The sequence below is a fragment of the Megascapheus bottae genome, chromosome 32, assembly GCF_031878675.1.
Source record: "Megascapheus bottae isolate mThoBot1 chromosome 32, mThoBot2.hap1, whole genome shotgun sequence".
NCBI classification, from domain to species: Eukaryota; Metazoa; Chordata; class Mammalia; order Rodentia; family Geomyidae; genus Megascapheus; species Megascapheus bottae.
In genome coordinates, this window is record NC_143540.1 from 321,770 (window position 1) to 339,748 (window position 17,979).

Sequence of the window (17,979 nt, forward strand, 5' to 3'; positions counted from 1 at the left end):
GGTCCCTGTCACCTGAGTCTTCACCCGAGGGTGGTCCCTGTCACCTGAGTCTTCACCCGAGGGTGGTCCTGTCCTCCTGAGTCTTCACCCGAGGGTGGTCCTGTCCTCCTGAGTCTTCACCCGAGGGTGGTCCTGTCCTCCTGAGTCTTCACCCGAGGGTGGTCCCTGTCCTCCTGAGTCTTCACCCGAGGGTGGTCCCTGTCCTCCTGAGTCTTCACCCGAGGGTGGTCCCTGTCCACCTGAGTCTTCACCCGAGGGTGGTCCCTGTCCTCCTGAGTCTTCACCCGAGGGTGGTCCCTGTCCTCCTGAGTCTTCACCCGAGGGTGGTCCCTGTCCTCCTGAGTCTTCACCCGAGGGTGGTCCCTGTCCACCTGAGTCTTCACCCGAGGGTGGTCCCTGTCCTCCTGAGTCTTCACCCGAGGGTGGTCCCTGTCACCTGAGTCTTCACCCGAGGGTGGTGCCTGTCCACCTGAGTCTTCACCCGAGGGTGGTCCCTGTCCTCCTGAGTCTTCACCCGAGGGTGGTCCCTGTCCACCTGAGTCTTCACCCGAGGGTGGTCCCTGTCACCTGAGTCTTCACCCGAGGGTGGTCCCTGTCCTCCTGAGTCTTCACCCGAGGGTGGTCCTGTCCTCCTGAGTCTTCACCCGAGGGTGGTGCCTGTCACCTGAGTCTTCACCCGAGGGTGGTCCCTGTCCTCCTGAGTCTTCATCCGAGGGTGGTGCCTGTCCTCCTGAGTCTTCACCCGAGGGTGGTCCTGTCCTCCTGAGTCTTCACCCGAGGGTGGTCCCTGTCCTCCTGAGTCTTCACCCGAGGGTGGGTGCCTGTCCTCCTGAGTCTTCACCCGAGGGTGGTCCTGTCCTCCTGAGTCTTCACCCGAGGGTGGTCCCTGTCACCTGAGTCTTCACCCGAGGGTGGTCCCTGTCACCTGAGTCTTCACCCGAGGGTGGTCCCTGTCCTCCTGAGTCTTCACCCGAGGGTGGTCCTGTCCTCCTGAGTCTTCACCCGAGGGTGGTCCCTGTCCTCCTGAGTCTTCACCCGAGGGTGGTCCCTGTCCTCCTGAGTCTTCACCCGAGGGTGGTCCCTGTCCACCTGAGTCTTCACCCGAGGGTGGTCCCTGTCACCTGAGTCTTCACCCGAGGGTGGTCCCTGTCCACCTGAGTCTTCACCCGAGGGTGGTCCTGTCCTCCTGAGTCTTCACCCGAGGGTGGTCCTGTCCTCCTGAGTCTTCACCCGAGGGTGGTCCTGTCCTCCTGAGTCTTCACCCGAGGGTGGTCCCTGTCCTCCTGAGTCTTCACCCGAGGGTGGTCCCTGTCCTCCTGAGTCTTCACCCGAGGGTGGTCCCTGTCCTCCTGAGTCTTCACCCGAGGGTGGTCCCTGTCCTCCTGAGTCTTCACCCGAGGGTGGTCCCTGTCCTCCTGAGTCTTCACCCGAGGGTGGTCCCTGTCCACCTGAGTCTTCACCCGAGGGTGGTCCCTGTCCTCCTGAGTCTTCACCCGAGGGTGGCGCCTGTCCTCCTGAGTCTTCACCCGAGGGTGGCGCCTGTCCTCCTGAGTCTTCACCCGAGGGTGGTCCCTGTCCTCCTGAGTCTTCACCCGAGGGTGGTCCCTGTCCTCCTGAGTCTTCACCCGAGGGTGGTCCCTGTCCTCCTGAGTCTTCACCCGAGGGTGGTCCTGTCCTCCTGAGTCTTCACCCGAGGGTGGTCCTGTCCTCCTGAGTCTTCACCCGAGGGTGGTCCTGTCCTCCTGAGTCTTCACCCGAGGGTGGTCCTGTCCTCCTGAGTCTTCACCCGAGGGTGGTCCTGTCCTCCTGAGTCTTCACCCGAGGGTGGTCCCTGTCACCTGAGTCTTCACCCGAGGGTGGTCCCTGTCACCTGAGTCTTCACCCGAGGGTGGTCCCTGTCCTCCTGAGTCTTCACCCGAGGGTGGTCCTGTCCTCCTGAGTCTTCACCCGAGGGTGGTCCCTGTCCTCCTGAGTCTTCACCCGAGGGTGGTCCCTGTCACCTGAGTCTTCACCCGAGGGTGGTCCCTGTCACCTGAGTCTTCACCCGAGGGTGGTCCCTGTCCACCTGAGTCTTCACCCGAGGGTGGTCCTGTCCTCCTGAGTCTTCACCCGAGGGTGGTCCTGTCCTCCTGAGTCTTCACCCGAGGGTGGTCCCTGTCCTCCTGAGTCTTCACCCGAGGGTGGTCCCTGTCCTCCTGAGTCTTCACCCGAGGGTGGTCCCTGTCCACCTGAGTCTTCACCCGAGGGTGGTCCCTGTCCTCCTGAGTCTTCACCCGAGGGTGGTCCCTGTCCTCCTGAGTCTTCACCCGAGGGTGGTCCCTGTCCACCTGAGTCTTCACCCGAGGGTGGCGCCTGTCCTCCTGAGTCTTCACCCGAGGGTGGTCCCTGTCCTCCTGAGTCTTCACCCGAGGGTGGTCCCTGTCCTCCTGAGTCTTCACCCGAGGGTGGTCCTGTCCTCCTGAGTCTTCACCCGAGGGTGGTCCTGTCCTCCTGAGTCTTCACCCGAGGGTGGTCCTGTCCTCCTGAGTCTTCACCCGAGGGTGGTCCTGTCCTCCTGAGTCTTCACCCGAGGGTGGTCCTGTCCTCCTGAGTCTTCACCCGAGGGTGGTCCCTGTCACCTGAGTCTTCACCCGAGGGTGGTCCCTGTCACCTGAGTCTTCACCCGAGGGTGGTCCCTGTCCTCCTGAGTCTTCACCCGAGGGTGGTCCTGTCCTCCTGAGTCTTCACCCGAGGGTGGTCCCTGTCCTCCTGAGTCTTCACCCGAGGGTGGTCCCTGTCCTCCTGAGTCTTCACCCGAGGGTGGTCCTGTCCTCCTGAGTCTTCACCCGAGGGTGGTCCCTGTGCACCTGAGTCTTCACCCGAGGGTGGTCCTGTCCACCTGAGTCTTCACCCGAGGGTGGTCCCTGTCCACCTGAGTCTTCACCCGAGGGTGGTCCCTGTCCTCCTGAGTCTTCACCCGAGGGTGGTCCCTGTCCACCTGAGTCTTCACCCGAGGGTGGTCCCTGTCACCTGAGTCTTCACCCGAGGGTGGCGCCTGTCCTCCTGAGTCTTCACCCGAGGGTGGCGCCTGTCCTCCTGAGTCTTCACCCGAGGGTGGTCCCTGTCCTCCTGAGGCTTCACCCGAGGGTGGTCCCTGTCACCTGAGTCTTCACCCGAGGGTGGTCCCTGTCCTCCTGAGTCTTCACCCGAGGGTGGCGCCTGTCCTCCTGAGTCTTCACCCGAGGGTGGCGCCTGTCCTCCTGAGTCTTCACCCGAGGGTGGTGCCTGTCCTCCTGAGTCTTCACCCGAGGGTGGTCCCTGTCCTCCTGAGTCTTCACCCGAGGGTGGTCCCTGTCCTCCTGAGTCTTCACCCGAGGGTGGTCCTGTCCTCCTGAGTCTTCACCCGAGGGTGGTCCTGTCCTCCTGAGTCTTCACCCGAGGGTGGTGCCTGTCCTCCTGAGTCACCAGGCAAGAAGCCCAGGTGTGGGGTGTCTGTGTGGGTGTGGGTGTTTATCTGTGTGCATCTGTGAGTGCATCTACATGTGTGAATATATCTGTGTGTGCACATGTGTGCATGTGTGTGACGCACACGTGTGTCTGACTGTGTGCACATGCATGTGCCTGAGTGGCCATGCAGGCACAGCCCAGCGAGGCCTAGCGAGGCAGGAACACCTTCCCACGGGTTTCCGAGACCCCGTGCCCCAGTGAGCCAAGCAGCCAAACCGGGGGTCTCCCCGTGAGTTTCGCCCTGCAGAACTCGCCACGTCCACCTGGACAGAAGAGCCCTCGCGTAGCATGAGCAAGGTCCCAAGCCGATCACAAGTGCCCCCCCACACGCGGTCACACACACAGCACCCCCTCTAGGTGCATGTCCGTACCCATGGTCTTGAGGTAGCTAAGCTCCGCCTCTCCAGAGCGGTCCACCGGGGTCTCGGGCGGGGATCCGGCACCATGGCGGTGGCCCAGTTTCACCCGCAGTTCACACCACCCATGTAAGAGAACATCAGTCCATATCCATCTGCGTGTGCAAGGGGAGGCTTGGGAGAAGACGGGCCTCACACGGACCCCTCGTCAGGCTCCTTTGTCCTCCTGTTCATTCTGCCCCACTTTGGCTTGCAGCTCCAGCTGTTTGACTTTCCCGAGAAAGAAGCCATGGAGAAATTCATCTACGATCATGTACAGTGCGTGAGTGTTTTAATGTAGAGATACGCCTTTATGTTGCACTCATAGGGATCTTTTGTTTTTAAAGCATGTTTCTATTTTTTTTTCCAGTCCTGGGCTTGAGCTCAGGGCCTGAGCACTGTCCTTGGACTTTCTCAAGGCTAGAGCTCTACCACTTGAGCCTCAGCACCACTTCTGGCTTTTTTTTTTTCTATATGTGGTACCGAGGAATCGAACCCGGGTCTTCATGCATGCTAGGCAAGCACTTTAACCACTAGGCCAAACTCCCAGCCCCTAAAGCATATTTCTAATGAGGCTTATGTAAAAAAAAAAAAAGGGGGGGGACCATTTTGAGTGCCAAGAAAGGCTAGACAAGGAAGAGAGCCTGCCTCTCCTCCCACGAAGCCCCACGCCGGAGCTCCTTTCCTTTGCTCTCAGGCAAGGATGCGGCTTTCCGAGAAAATGTGAGTGTGGTCCCGCCTCATCTGCCAGATCAAAAGCCAGACTGGAGAGGAAAACCACGGGGCCCTGTGTACACTGCCCAAAAGACCATTCACGCTGACCCGAGGGTGGCTTTGGCCATGCCCGGCTCTCTCCCTTCCCCACAGCCCCCTCGCACTGGCCCTTCGCAGGGAACCCTCCCCATCGCAGATGGCCTGGCATGAGAGCCCCCCGCCCAGGCACCTGAGCCCTCACTGTGGCTGGAGCCACTTCCTGCGTGAGGGGGAGCTGGAGGGTCTACCTGAGCCCTCCCAGCCAGGGGCTGCAGGCCCCACCTGCTCACTCCCAACACGCCCGGCCTCATCTGGGCAGGGCTCACGCTGAGGGTCCAGGGGTGCAGAGTGCCGAGATCTGCCTGGATCTATGCAATCCGCACCCCTCAAGAAGACGCGGGGACGTGCAGCCTCCCCAGGGAGTGCAGTTGTGACCGTAGTGCAGGACCCTCCGGCCTGGAGCTGGGCCAGGGGCTCACCTCGCCTCTAAGAGGCCAAGGCCAGGCCCGCTGGGGACGTGGGTCCCACGGACGGGCTGGATCGAGAGACCACCAGTGACCTTCAGAAGGTTCCCAGCAGATGTCTGGCCAAGAGAGGAAGGAGCAGGGCCTCAGGGAGACACCAATACTTTGCTTGGATCCAGAATGTTCAGCGAACCCACACAGACCCTACAGGCCAATCAACACAAGCAGGGAAAGTTCGTTTTCCTACTGCAGTTGCAGCTAAAACTACGGGAGTCTGGAACGAGTGAGTAGGCTACAGGATGCAGCTGGTGTTGAACGCAACGTAGGACAAGGCCAGAGGACTAGGGCTTCCCCACAGACCACCCCACACAACACCCACACAACACCAATACAACAACCACAGAACACCCACACAACACCCCACACAGCACCCACACAACACCCACACAACACCCACACAAGACCCACACAACACCCCACACAACACCCCACACAACACCCCACACAACACCAATACAACACCCACACAACACCCACACAACACCCCACACAACACTCACACAACACCCACACAACACCCCACACAGCACCCACACAACACCCACACAAGACCCCACACAACACCAATACAAGACCCACACAAGACCCCACACAACACCAATACAACACCCACACAACACCAATACAACACCCACACAACACCCCACACAACACCCACACAGCACCCACACAACACCCCACACAGCACCCACACAACACCCCACACAGCACCCCACACAGCACCCCACACAACACCCACACAGCACCCACACAAGACCCCACACAGCACCCACACAACACCCACACAAGACCCCACACAGCACCCACACAAGACCCCACACAGCACCCACACAACACCCACACAAGACCCCACACAACACCCACACAACACCCACACAGCACCCACACAGCACCACACACAACACCCACACAACACCAATACAACACCCACACAAGACCCCACACAGCACCCACACAACACCAATACAACACCCACACAAGACCCCACACAGCATCCACACAGCACCCATACAACACCCACACAGCACCCACACAACACCAATACAACACCCACACAAGACCCCACACAGCATCCACACAGCACCCATACAACACCCACACAACACCCCACACAACACCCACACAACACCAATACAACACCCACACAAGACCCCACACAGCATCCACACAGCACCCATACAACACCCACACAGCACCCACACAACACCCCACACAACACCCACACAACACCCACACAGCACCCCACACAGCACCCCACACAGCACCCCACACAGCACCCCACACAACACCCACACAACACCCACACAGCACCCCACACAGCACCCCACACAACACCCACACAACACCAATACAACACCCACACAACACCCACACAGCACCCCACACAGCACCCCACACAACACCCACACAACACCCACACAAGACCCCACACAGCACCCACACAACACCCACACAAGACCCCACACAACACCCACACAAGACCCCACACAGCACCCACACAACACCCCACACAACACCCACACAACACCAATACAACACCCACACAACACCCACACAGCACCCCACACAGCACCCCACACAACACCCACACAACACCCACACAAGACCCCACACAGCACCCACACAACACCCACACAAGACCCCACACAACACCCACACAAGACCCCACACAGCACCCACACAACACCCCACACAACACCCACACAACACCCACACAACACCAATACAACACCCACACAACACCCACACAGCACCCCACACAACACCCCCACACAGAACCCACACAACACCCCACACAGCACCCACACAACACCCACACAACACCCACACAGCACCCCACACAACACCCCCACACAGAACCCACACAACACCCCACACAACACCCCCACACAGAACCCACACAACACCCCACACAACACCCCACACAACACCCCACACAACACCCCACACAACACCCCACACAACACCCACACAACACCCCACACAACACCCCACACAACACCCCCACACAGAACCCACACAACACCCCACACAGCACCCACACAACACCCACACAACACCAATACAACACCCACACAACACCCACACAGCACCCACACAACACCAATACAACACCCACACAAGACCCCACACAGCATCCACACAGCACCCATACAACACCCACACAGCACCCACACAACACCAATACAACACCCCACACAACACCCCACACAACACCCCACACAACACCAATACAACACCCACACAAGACCCCACACAGCATCCACACAGCACCCATACAACACCCACACAGCACCCACACAACACCCCACACAACACCCCCACACAGAACCCACACAACACCCCACACAACACCCACACAACACCAATACAACACCCACACAAGACCCCACACAGCATCCACACAGCACCCATACAACACCCACACAGCACCCACACAACACCCCACACAACACTCCACACAACACCCCACACAACACCCACACAACACCCACACAACACCCACACAAGACCCCACACAGCACCCACACAAGACCCCACACAACACCCACACAACACCCACACAACACCCACACAGCACCCACACAGCACCACACACAACACCCACACAGCACCTACACAGCACCCACACAACACCCCACACAACACCCCACACAACACCCCACAACACCCACACAGCACTACACACAACACCCACACAGCACCCACACAATACCCACACAACACCCCACGACACCCATACAACACCCACACAGCACCACAACCAGCACCCATACAACACCCCTACAACACCCCCACAACACCCCACAACCCCCCACACAGCACCCCACACAACACCCACACAACACCCCACACAGCACCACACACAATGCCCACACAACACCCCACACAGCACACGCACAGCACCCACACAACACCCGCACAGCGCCCATACAACACCCCACACAATACCTCACAACATGCCACACAACACCCATACAACACCCCACAACACCCGCACAGCGCCCCTCGTCTGCCAGGAGCAATGCGTGGCCCGGGGTCTGCAGGGACCCCTTGGTGCAGGAAGGCGTGAGGGACAAGGGGCCGGGGTGCCACCGGCAGGCTGGACGCTCGGAGGGAGGGAGGCTGAGGCAGCCTGGCCGGCGCCCGCCGTCTCGGGCTGCCAGCCCTGAACCACGGCTTGCGGGCGAACGCGTGGTTCTTTTTCACACAGTTCAAAGGAGAAGGAAGCCACGGAGTCGTCCTGTTCCTCTGCAGCCTGGTGTTCTCCAGAGCCTTGGAGAGGTGCGTTCTCACACACTCACACTCACACACGCTCACACTCACACACGCTCACACACACTCTCACACACTCACACACGCTCACACTCTCACATGCTCACACACTCACACACACTCACACACACTCACACACACACACTCACATTCACATACACTCACACTCACACACACTCACACACACTCACACACACACTCACACTCACACACTCACACACTCACACACTCACACACGCTCACATTCACACACACACTCACACACACACTCACACACGCTCACATTCACACACACTCACACTCACACACACTCACACACACTCACACACACACACTCACACACACTCACACACGCTCACATTCACACACACTCACACTCACACACACTCACACACGCTCACATTCACACACACACTCACACACACACTCACACACACACTCACACACACACTCACACGCTCACATTCACACACGCTCACATTCACACACTCACACACACACACTCACACACACTCACACACGCTCACATTCACACACACACTCACATTCACACACACACACTCACACTCACACACACACTCACACTCACACTCTCACACACTCGCACACACTCACACTCGCACACTCACTCACACTCACACACGCTCACACACACACTCACACTTGCACACACTCACACACACTCACACACACTTACGCTCACACTCTCACACTCATACTCACACACACTCACACACTCACACACACTCACACTCACACTCTCACACACACACACTCACACATTCACACACAGCAGTCATAGTGGGTCCCAAGGGAGGCAGGGTCCTGGCAGGCAGGGTGGAGGTGGCTGGGTGTCTGGGGCAGAGGTAGGGATCCCTGGGGGAGGGGGGGTCAAGAATGGAGGCAGGGCTCCTGTCCTCTGTGGAGACTGAGGCCCGACAGGGCGACCTCTCCCCTTCCCCACCTGTGGCTCTGGCCACGTCCCCTGGACAGCTTCCCACACAGCTCCCGGCCCCAGTCCCAGGCGGTTTTCCTGTGGGCTTTGGAGGTGGACTGTGGCCCCGTACGACCACCATCCATGGCTCTGCCCCTCTCTGCAGGCTTCAGAGAGACCTGGATGCCCGCAGTCCCCTGTTGCAGCCCAAAGCTGGAGGCTTCCTGTGCGGGCAGGTGGGTGGGGCCCGGTGGGATCTGGTGGGGCCTGCAGCCCCGTGAGCACAGCCCTCCCTCCAGGCCTTGAAGACGAAGAGGCAGCGGCCGTGGCTCTCGCCAAAGTTGTGTGGTGGTTTGTTTGCTTGTTTTTACCAGTCCTGGGCTTGAACTCAGGGCCTGGGCACTGTCCTTGGGCTTTCTCAAGGCCATGACTTTACCCTTGAGCCTCGGTGTATGTGGTACCGAGGAATCGAACCCAGGGCTTCGTGCATGGCAGGCAAGCCCTCCACCACTAGGCCACACTCCCGGCCCACACAGAGCGTTTAAAGACAAGAATCCACATTTGAGGTGGTGACTCACCCCAACAAAAGCAGACCACAGAAGAGAAAGCTTAGGGGCGAGCAAAGATCCTCAGAGGCGGGGAAACCACCGGGAAAGCGGGCAGAGCGTTGTCCTAGCGAAGCTGTCCCGGCTGCCCAGCCCGACCTCTGCAGTCCACGGAAAAGCCTCTCCCCTGCAGCCCGCAGCCGGCCAGGCACCGCGTGCGGCAGACGGGCGGCCACAGCCTCCTCATCCGCCACAGGCAGCTCTGAGCTTGATGCTGACGGGCAGAGCGAGCGCCTGCGTCCCGGGCGGCTGCATGGAGGGGGCGCCACCGGAGGCGGCCCGCGGGGCCCCCGCCCGCAGCGACATCGGCTTCCTGCAGTGGGGCAGGGACGCCTCGGAGGACCATGGCCTCTCACAGGTGAGCACGCCTCACCCGGGGGAGCACTCACAAAGGGGAGCACGCCTCACCCGGGGGAGCACTCACAATGGGGAGCACGCCTCACCCGGGGGAGCACTCACAAAGGGGAGCACAACTCACCCAGGGGAGCACGCCTCACACGGGGGGAGCACTCACAAAGGGGAGCACGCCTCACCCAGGGGAGCACTCCTCACCCAGGGAAGCACTCCTCACCCAGGGGAGCACTCCTCACCCGGGGGAGCACGCCTCACCCGGGGGAGCACGCCTCACCCGGGGGAGCACTCACAAAGGGAAGCACAACTCACCTGGGGGAGTACTCACCCGGGGGAGCACAACTCACCCGGGGGAGCATGCCTCACATGGGGGGAGCACTCCTCACATGGGGGAGCACTCACACAATTGAGGAGCACTCACACAATTGAGGAGCACTCACACAGGGGAGCACTCACATGAGGGAGGAGCACTCACATGGGGAGGAGCACTCACACAGTTGAGGAGCACTCACACAGTTGAGGAGCACTCACATGAGGGAGGAGCACTCACACGGGGAGGAGCACTCACACAGTTGAGGAGCACTCACATGAGGGAGGAGCACTCACACGGGGAGGAGCACTCACACGGGGGAGGAGCACTCACACAGTTGAGGAGCACTCACATGAGGGAGGAGCACTCACACGGGGGAGGAACACTCACACGGGGGAGGAGCACTCACACAGTTGAGGAGCACTCACATGAGGGAGGAGCACTCACATGAGGGAGGAGCACTCACACGGGGAGGAGCACTCACACAGTTGAGGAGCACTCACATGAGGGAGGAGCACTCACACGGGGGAGGAGCACTCACACGGGGGAGGAGCACTCACACAGTTGAGGAGCACTCACATGAGGGAGGAGCACTCACACGGGGGAGGAGCACTCACACGGGGGAGGAGCACTCACACAGTTGAGGAGCACTCACATAGGGGAGGAGCACTCACACGGGGGAGGAGCACTCACACAGTTGAGGAGCACTCACATAGGGGAGGAGCACTCACACGGGGGAGGAGCACTCACACAGTTGAGGAGCACTCACATGAGGGAGGAGCACTCACAAGGGGGAGGAGCACTCACACAGTTGAGGAGCACTCACATGAGGGAGGAGCACTCACACGGGGAGGAGCACTCACAAGGGGGAGGAGCACTCACACAGTTGAGGAGCACTCACATAGGGGAGGAGCACTCACACAGGGGAGGAGCACTCACACAGGGGAGGAGCACTCACACAGGGGAGCATTGCCTGCCAGCTCCCCGCTGACAGCAAAAGACATCCCGTGGTGACGTTGCTTCCGGTCCACATGTGCAGTCGGTTCACCCCGGAGCCTGTCTGCTCTACCACGTTCCTGTGTACGGCTCGTCACTGCGCGCACACGCGCACACACACACACACACACACACACACACACACACACACACACCACGCATGCGCACACACATGCACGCACGCCTGCCACCCTGCATCTCCCGCAGCGTCCCCAGACAGGCCCTGCACCCTCACCGCCACCTCCCCATCTCTGCCCTGTGACACACAGGACACTTGCATGGCGTCCTTGACATAGGCCTGGTGGCACCAAGAGCCCTGTGCCTGATGGCGGAAGGGTTCATGTTTTGTACTCGAGTGTGGTTTGACAGGTTCCTTGCTGCTCCTTGAGCTTGTAACCCAGGTGCATTGCACAAAAGAAGGAGGCGGGCAGTGAGTCAGAGCCCTGTCCACCTCTGCTCCATGCTGGAGGGGACGGCTCTTTGTTGGCCAGCGCTGTGGCCTCTGGGAACCCCTTCCCAGCCGTGCCACCAGATGTCAGCAGCCACCCTGCCCCTCTGTGCGACAACTCCAGCCTCCACCGCCAGAGCAGACTGCACTGCACGAGAAGGGGGCTCAGCTGATGAAATCCCGGACAGCGGAGGCCAGGGGCCGAGCTCAGCTGAGGAGAGTCTGTCCTCCCTGGTCAGTGTGTGAAAAGTGTTGGGGCTTTTTGTGCCCTTTCCACACATGCAAGACTTGGGAACAGAACAGGCTGCCATTTCTATGCTAGGTTAGACTTGAACAGGTGTTTGCAAAATAGCCAGTGCGTGAGACTACAGAAACCCACCGTGGAGCTCACAGGACGGGATGGCAGGGCCAGACCCACGGCCGGCCAGCTGCCTCGGGAAGGCGTGCAGACACCCGACACGGTGGGGCGAGAAGCCTCTCTGCCTGCGCATGCAGGCTGGTGTGACCAGCGCCGAGTGAGAGCGCGTGCGGGTTGAGTCTGACACATCTGGAAAGCAGCACGGCGCAGCGTCCTTCCACCCCCAAGAAGAGAGGTCCTCCGGATTTCAGGAGCCAGCAGTCTCTTAGGTCTCGCCAGATACCACCAGGTCCCTGGCTGTGCCCAGCGGGACCCTCTCTCCCTCCCATGTTCCCTTTGGAGAGCATGGGGGGAGCCTTGAAGGTCCAGGGAGGCCTGGCAGAGTAACCGTGGCCACCAGCAAGACCTCATCTGTCTGCACAACCTGGCACGGCGAGGGACGGAAGCTTGGCAGTGTTCCAGGTGGCAGGGAGGACGACGCCAGGCCACCGGGAATGGCCACCAGGACTCACAAAGCACAGCACCCCCCCCAGAAGGGCGCCTGGGGACCTGGCCTGCTGCGGGCAGCTCTTTATGCGCAGGCAGGGCTGAGCACCATTGTTCTCATGGCTGGGAAGGAGCTGTGGCCAACCGCCCTTCTGGTGGGCCTGGCCTGCCACCCCCGCCTCCAGTTACTCATCCGTCCAAAGGACGTGCACGGGCGAGGGCCGCCGGCTGCTCCCTGCGTGGCACACGAACCCAGAAAGAAGGTGTGGTATCTATAGCACCACAATGCCCAGTTTCATTTCCTTTTTACCATGGCAACGCGCACAGACTCGGAGCTGGTGGAATCTCACCAATATGACGGGGAGACGCCCGGAAAGGCGCCTGAACTGGAAAATGTCAGGTGCGCAGCTGTGCGCCAGGCCTGGGAATGGAGGAGGGGCCCAAGCCGGCACACCACCGAAGTGGAGAGCCCACGCCCCGCTCAAGGCTGCACGGAGGGCACTTCCGGCCAGCAACAGCCATGACCGCTGTCAGACACTGCGGGTAGAGGGTTGTTTTCACCCACTTGGCTCTCCTGGACCTTAAGTGGCTTTGAGAGGGAAGTCAGCGTCTGAGCCTGTGCTGCAGGTGTCCTGCCAGGCAGCATTTCATACACACGTGAGGGCCCCACGTGCCGTCTGTCCAGACATAAGGCGCACAGACGCCCAGCCTCTCCACCTGAGGGCCAAAGGGAAGGGCCTGGGTCACAAGCAGCTCTCACTCCCCCGTGGAGTTCGGGGGGGGGGGCGTGGAGCAGCATGTGGCGGGTCACAGGTGAGGAGGAGCCCTGGGGGAGGCGGGGAGGGAGCAAGGGGACAGCTGCACACATGGGACACGGGATGGGTGGTCACAGCACGACTCGGGGGCTGTGGCCCCTTCTCGGCTCAGGGCCAGCGTCACACCCTGGTGTGTGAGGACTGAGCTGGTCTCCGCCCGAGGCCGGTGCCTCCCCGTCCACACGCCTGTGTCCCCGTGGGCAGCGAGGCCCTGTCCTTTGGCCGGGAGCAGTGGTGTGATTCGCAGTGAAGGCTTTGTCAGGCTTCGCTTTACTTGTGGCCCAAGTAAGGAGCCAGCGGTTCCCAGTGAAAGCCACTTGTGAACCCCTGCGGCAGCCGCCCTACCTGAAGCTGAGAGCAAATGCAACAAAAAAGACAATTAACATTGCGGATTTGCTGCTGTACTTCTGCCTCTGCTCATTTCTTCCTTTGTATTTCTTTTTCTGTCGGTTGTGGGCTTGAACTCGGGACCTGGGCTCGTCCCCGAGTTCTTCAGCTCACGGCTAGCACTCTGCCACTGGAGCCACCATCCACTTGCGGTTTTCCAGTGGTTCTTTGGAGAGATGAGTCTCACGGGCTTTCCTGCCCAGGCTGGCTTTGAACTGTGATCCTCAGATCGCAGCCTCCAGGGTAGCTCGGATGACAGGCGTGTGTCACCAGTGCCTAGCAGCACATTTATTCCTCACCTCACTGAACACCCAATCAAGAATTCTCTATCCTTTCCGTGAAACCAACAAACCTTTTAATATAGTCCACTGAGAGAAGCCACAGCCCACCGCACCCGCGGTGCAGGCCACTGGCAGTGGCGCCTGTTTCACTCGTCCACACCCACACAGCCTCCTGCACAAGGAAAAGCCTGGGGCTGCCTGTCAGAGAGGCGCCCTTCACACGTGGTGTCCCCCTTCCAGGTGAGCAGCAGGCTGAAGACACCCAGGTTCCCAATTTGGATCTGCGACGTCGACGGCCGTCACAGCCTCCTCTTCTGCACAGACAGACGGCTGCTGTCCGACTGGAAGGCAGAGCGCCTCTTCCATCTGCTCTTTTACAGCGGCCACCCCTCGCAGAAGGAGCTCGTGCGCCTCACGGTCGGTAAGCATTTCAGAGGGAGCTTGTTTACCTGACCATGGGGGAGCCGAGCTCTCAGATGGGGGCCCAGCCCCACCCCAAAGCCACTCCCGAGACCTTTCATGGCAGAGCACGGGTAGGTATAATGCCTGCGGAGAGACACGAAAAACAGGAAGGAGAAAGCTCCTACCGGCCACTTCTGTCCCACAGCAAACCCAGGTGGCCACGCAGTGACGTAAGGAGCCAGGCCAGGCTGAGTGCCTGGCTCAACCCTATCCGCCTAACCACCCAGGAGTTGAGATCCAGAGACCCTAATTCAAGGCAAGCCAGGCAGAAAGTTCCTCAAGATTTCTTCTCCAAAATAACCAGCTAACAGCCAGACTAGAGAGGTGGGAAAGAGCCAGTCTAGCAAGCCAGATCAGTAAGCAAAAGGGCCTGAGTTGAAACCCAGGTACAAGAAAAGGAGGAGGAGAAGGGACACAGGCGGACACCAGTGTGCTGGCAGGCCGGCCCCCCGGGACACAGGCGGACACCAGTGTGCTGGCAGGCAGGCCCCCCGGGACACAGGCAGACACCAGTACACTGGCAGGCAGGTCCCCCGGGACACAGGCGGACACCAGTACACTGTCAGGCAGGCCCCCCGGGACACAGGCAGACACCAGTACGCTGGCAGGCAGGCCCCCCGGGACACAGGCAGACACCAGTACGCTGGCAGGCAGGTCCCCGGGGACACAGGCGGACACCAGTGCGCTGGCAGGCAGGCCCCCCGGGACACAGGCAGACACCAGTACACTGGCAGGCAGGCCCCCCGGGACACAGGCAGACACCAGTACGCTGGCAGGCAGGTCCCCGGGGACACAGGCGGACACCAGTGCGCTGGCAGGCAGGCCCCCCGGGACACAGGCAGACACCAGTACACTGGCAGGCAGGCCCCCCGGGACACAGGCAGACACCAGTACACTGGCAGGCAGGCCCCCCGGGACACAGGCGGACACCAGTACGCTGGCAGGCAGGCCCCCCGGGACACAGGCAGACACCAGTACACTGGCAGGCAGGCCCCCCGGGACACAGGCAGACACCAGTACACTGGCAGGCAGGCCCCCCGGGACACAGGCGGACACCAGTACGCTGGCAGGCAGGCCCCCCAGGACACAGGCGGACACCAGTGCGCTGGCAGGCAGGTCCCCGGGGACACAGGCGGACACCAGTACACTGTCAGGCAGGCCCCCGGGACACAGGCGGACACCAGTGCGCTGGCAGGCCGCCCCCCTAGGGGTCGCCCCCTCCGGGACACAGGCGGAGGACACATGGAGGCGCACTGCTGTTCCTCTGCAGACACCCACGCCCATCCCTGGGAGCAGGATGGTGGTGTGCGTGGACACGACCCAGGACGACGGTGCTGCCCGGTGGAGATGGTGATCAGAACCAAGTGGAGAGGGGCCACGGTCCACTGGAATGGGCCCCCTCCTCTTCTCTAGGGAGGACTGGAGGAGCTCCAGCATCGGAAGGGCCCTCTCACCCAGGCTGGCTCTGAACCTTGGTCCTCAGATCACAGCCTCCTGAGTAGCTAGGGCTGACTTCAGTCTCTGGGATTTTTAAATGCCTCAGGCAGGAGCGGGGTTGGGGGTTAGGTCCTCCTTCCTCTGTCTTAGCTGTCTTTGCTGCTCCTGGGCTGTAGACCCCTTTTCTTCCGGGACATCAAGGTTTTCCTAGTAATAATGGTGTGGACTGCTGGAAGGAAGGCTCAGTCAGTCGAAAGGTGAGGACGCATTTGGCTGCCGGTGGATGCATCAAACGTCTCAAGCAAGCACAGGACATGCTGACAAGAAGTGTCAGCCAGGGTCCATGGCCCCTTTAGATCTGGGGATTCACGCTGGGGACTCAGCAGGGACCTCTGATTTGGGGACAGAGTGAAGTTTCTGCACCAGGAAGAAGAACAGAGTAACAGCAGGGGGGTGGGGGGTGTGGCAGCCATGCTTGCCTGCCAGGCTATGGTTCCTCTCCAAAGCATTTCTAAATCGGCCTCATTCCTGTGTCTGTTTTCTGTTCCTACCCTTACTTCTCCTTTGAAATTTTAATTTGTTTATAATTTATGTTAGTTTGCCATATTTTATATCTTGTAATCTGTGTTAAATTATTCTTGGAACAAGTCTATAAATAAGTAAAACAATGCAGAGAAGATTAAATGCTTTTGCTTCATATGTAGAGATATAATTCTGATATATAAAGGCATTAATCACTTTATATGTTGATGTTCAGTGAAAACAAGTTCTATTTTATTTTCTAAACAGAGCAGCCCATAATACATGAAGTTATTTTTAAGATGAAGATATATTTTGAAGTAGTTAAAAATCTCCTGGGGCTATCAATTCACCTTTGAGATTCCCATGTGTTAAGAAAAGTAACTTTCACCAGCGCAGGGGCTACTCAGGAGGCTGATATCTGAGGGTCAAGGTTCGAAGCCAGCCCGGGCACAAAAGGACCTGAGACTCTTATCTCCAATGAACCCCTAGAAAATGGGAAGTGGGGCTTGGCTCAAGGGTAGGGCGGTAGCCTCGAGCTGAAGAGCTCATGGGCAGCACCCAGGCCAAGTTCAAGCCCCATGACCCACAAACAAAGAAAAGAAAGAGAAAGAAAATAAAAAATAAAAAAGAAGGAAAAGTAATTTTCATTGTCCTTTTAGTTTCCCAAACCTGAGGCAGGAGAGGGGGCGGGGGGGTTAAACACATTGAGCTTCCTGAGTGGTGATGTTAAAAAGAGATGACAAAAACCATTTCTTTTCCAAATCCCCACCTGGATGGCTGTGACCCCAAGAGTCATTGCTCATTCCCAGACAAGCTTTCCTGTAGGTACACTGCAGTCAATAACCAGCCTTTCCTGGCACACAGAGTTTGAGGACAAACAGACAAATCAATGGAATGGCAGGTTTGGAAAATTTGTAGTAAATGATCTTGACAAAGAAGCCAAAAGCCTTCAAGGGGTGAAAGAACAGGCAAAGATGAGTCCTTGCCATTGCAAGAGAATGAAGTTAAACCCCTTCCGGGCCGCTCCATCCCTCTCAGGGCCCCCACTCCACGCCCCCTCCACCCCTCGCCTCACGCTGTGCACAGATGTTAGCTCAGAGTGAATCATAGACAGACGCCAAAGCTGAATGTGCAGAGGCAGACATTGGTTGGT

General features: G+C 59.3%; 1 protein-coding gene across 1 annotated transcript in view; it reads left to right on the plus strand.

Moving 5' to 3' along the window:
• Positions 1–16,280, plus strand: part of Mindy4b (MINDY family member 4B) — a 28,471-nt gene extending 12,191 nt beyond the window's left edge. The window contains exons 6-11 of the mRNA XM_090323170.1: positions 4,099–4,164; positions 8,373–8,443; positions 9,535–9,604; positions 10,170–10,331; positions 14,646–14,826; positions 16,138–16,280. Coding sequence (XP_090179296.1) covers positions 4,099–4,164; positions 8,373–8,443; positions 9,535–9,604; positions 10,170–10,331; positions 14,646–14,826; positions 16,138–16,280 — 693 coding nt within the window. The remainder of the gene's footprint in view (positions 1–4,098; positions 4,165–8,372; positions 8,444–9,534; positions 9,605–10,169; positions 10,332–14,645; positions 14,827–16,137) is intronic.
• Positions 16,281–17,979: the final 1,699 nt, after the last annotated feature.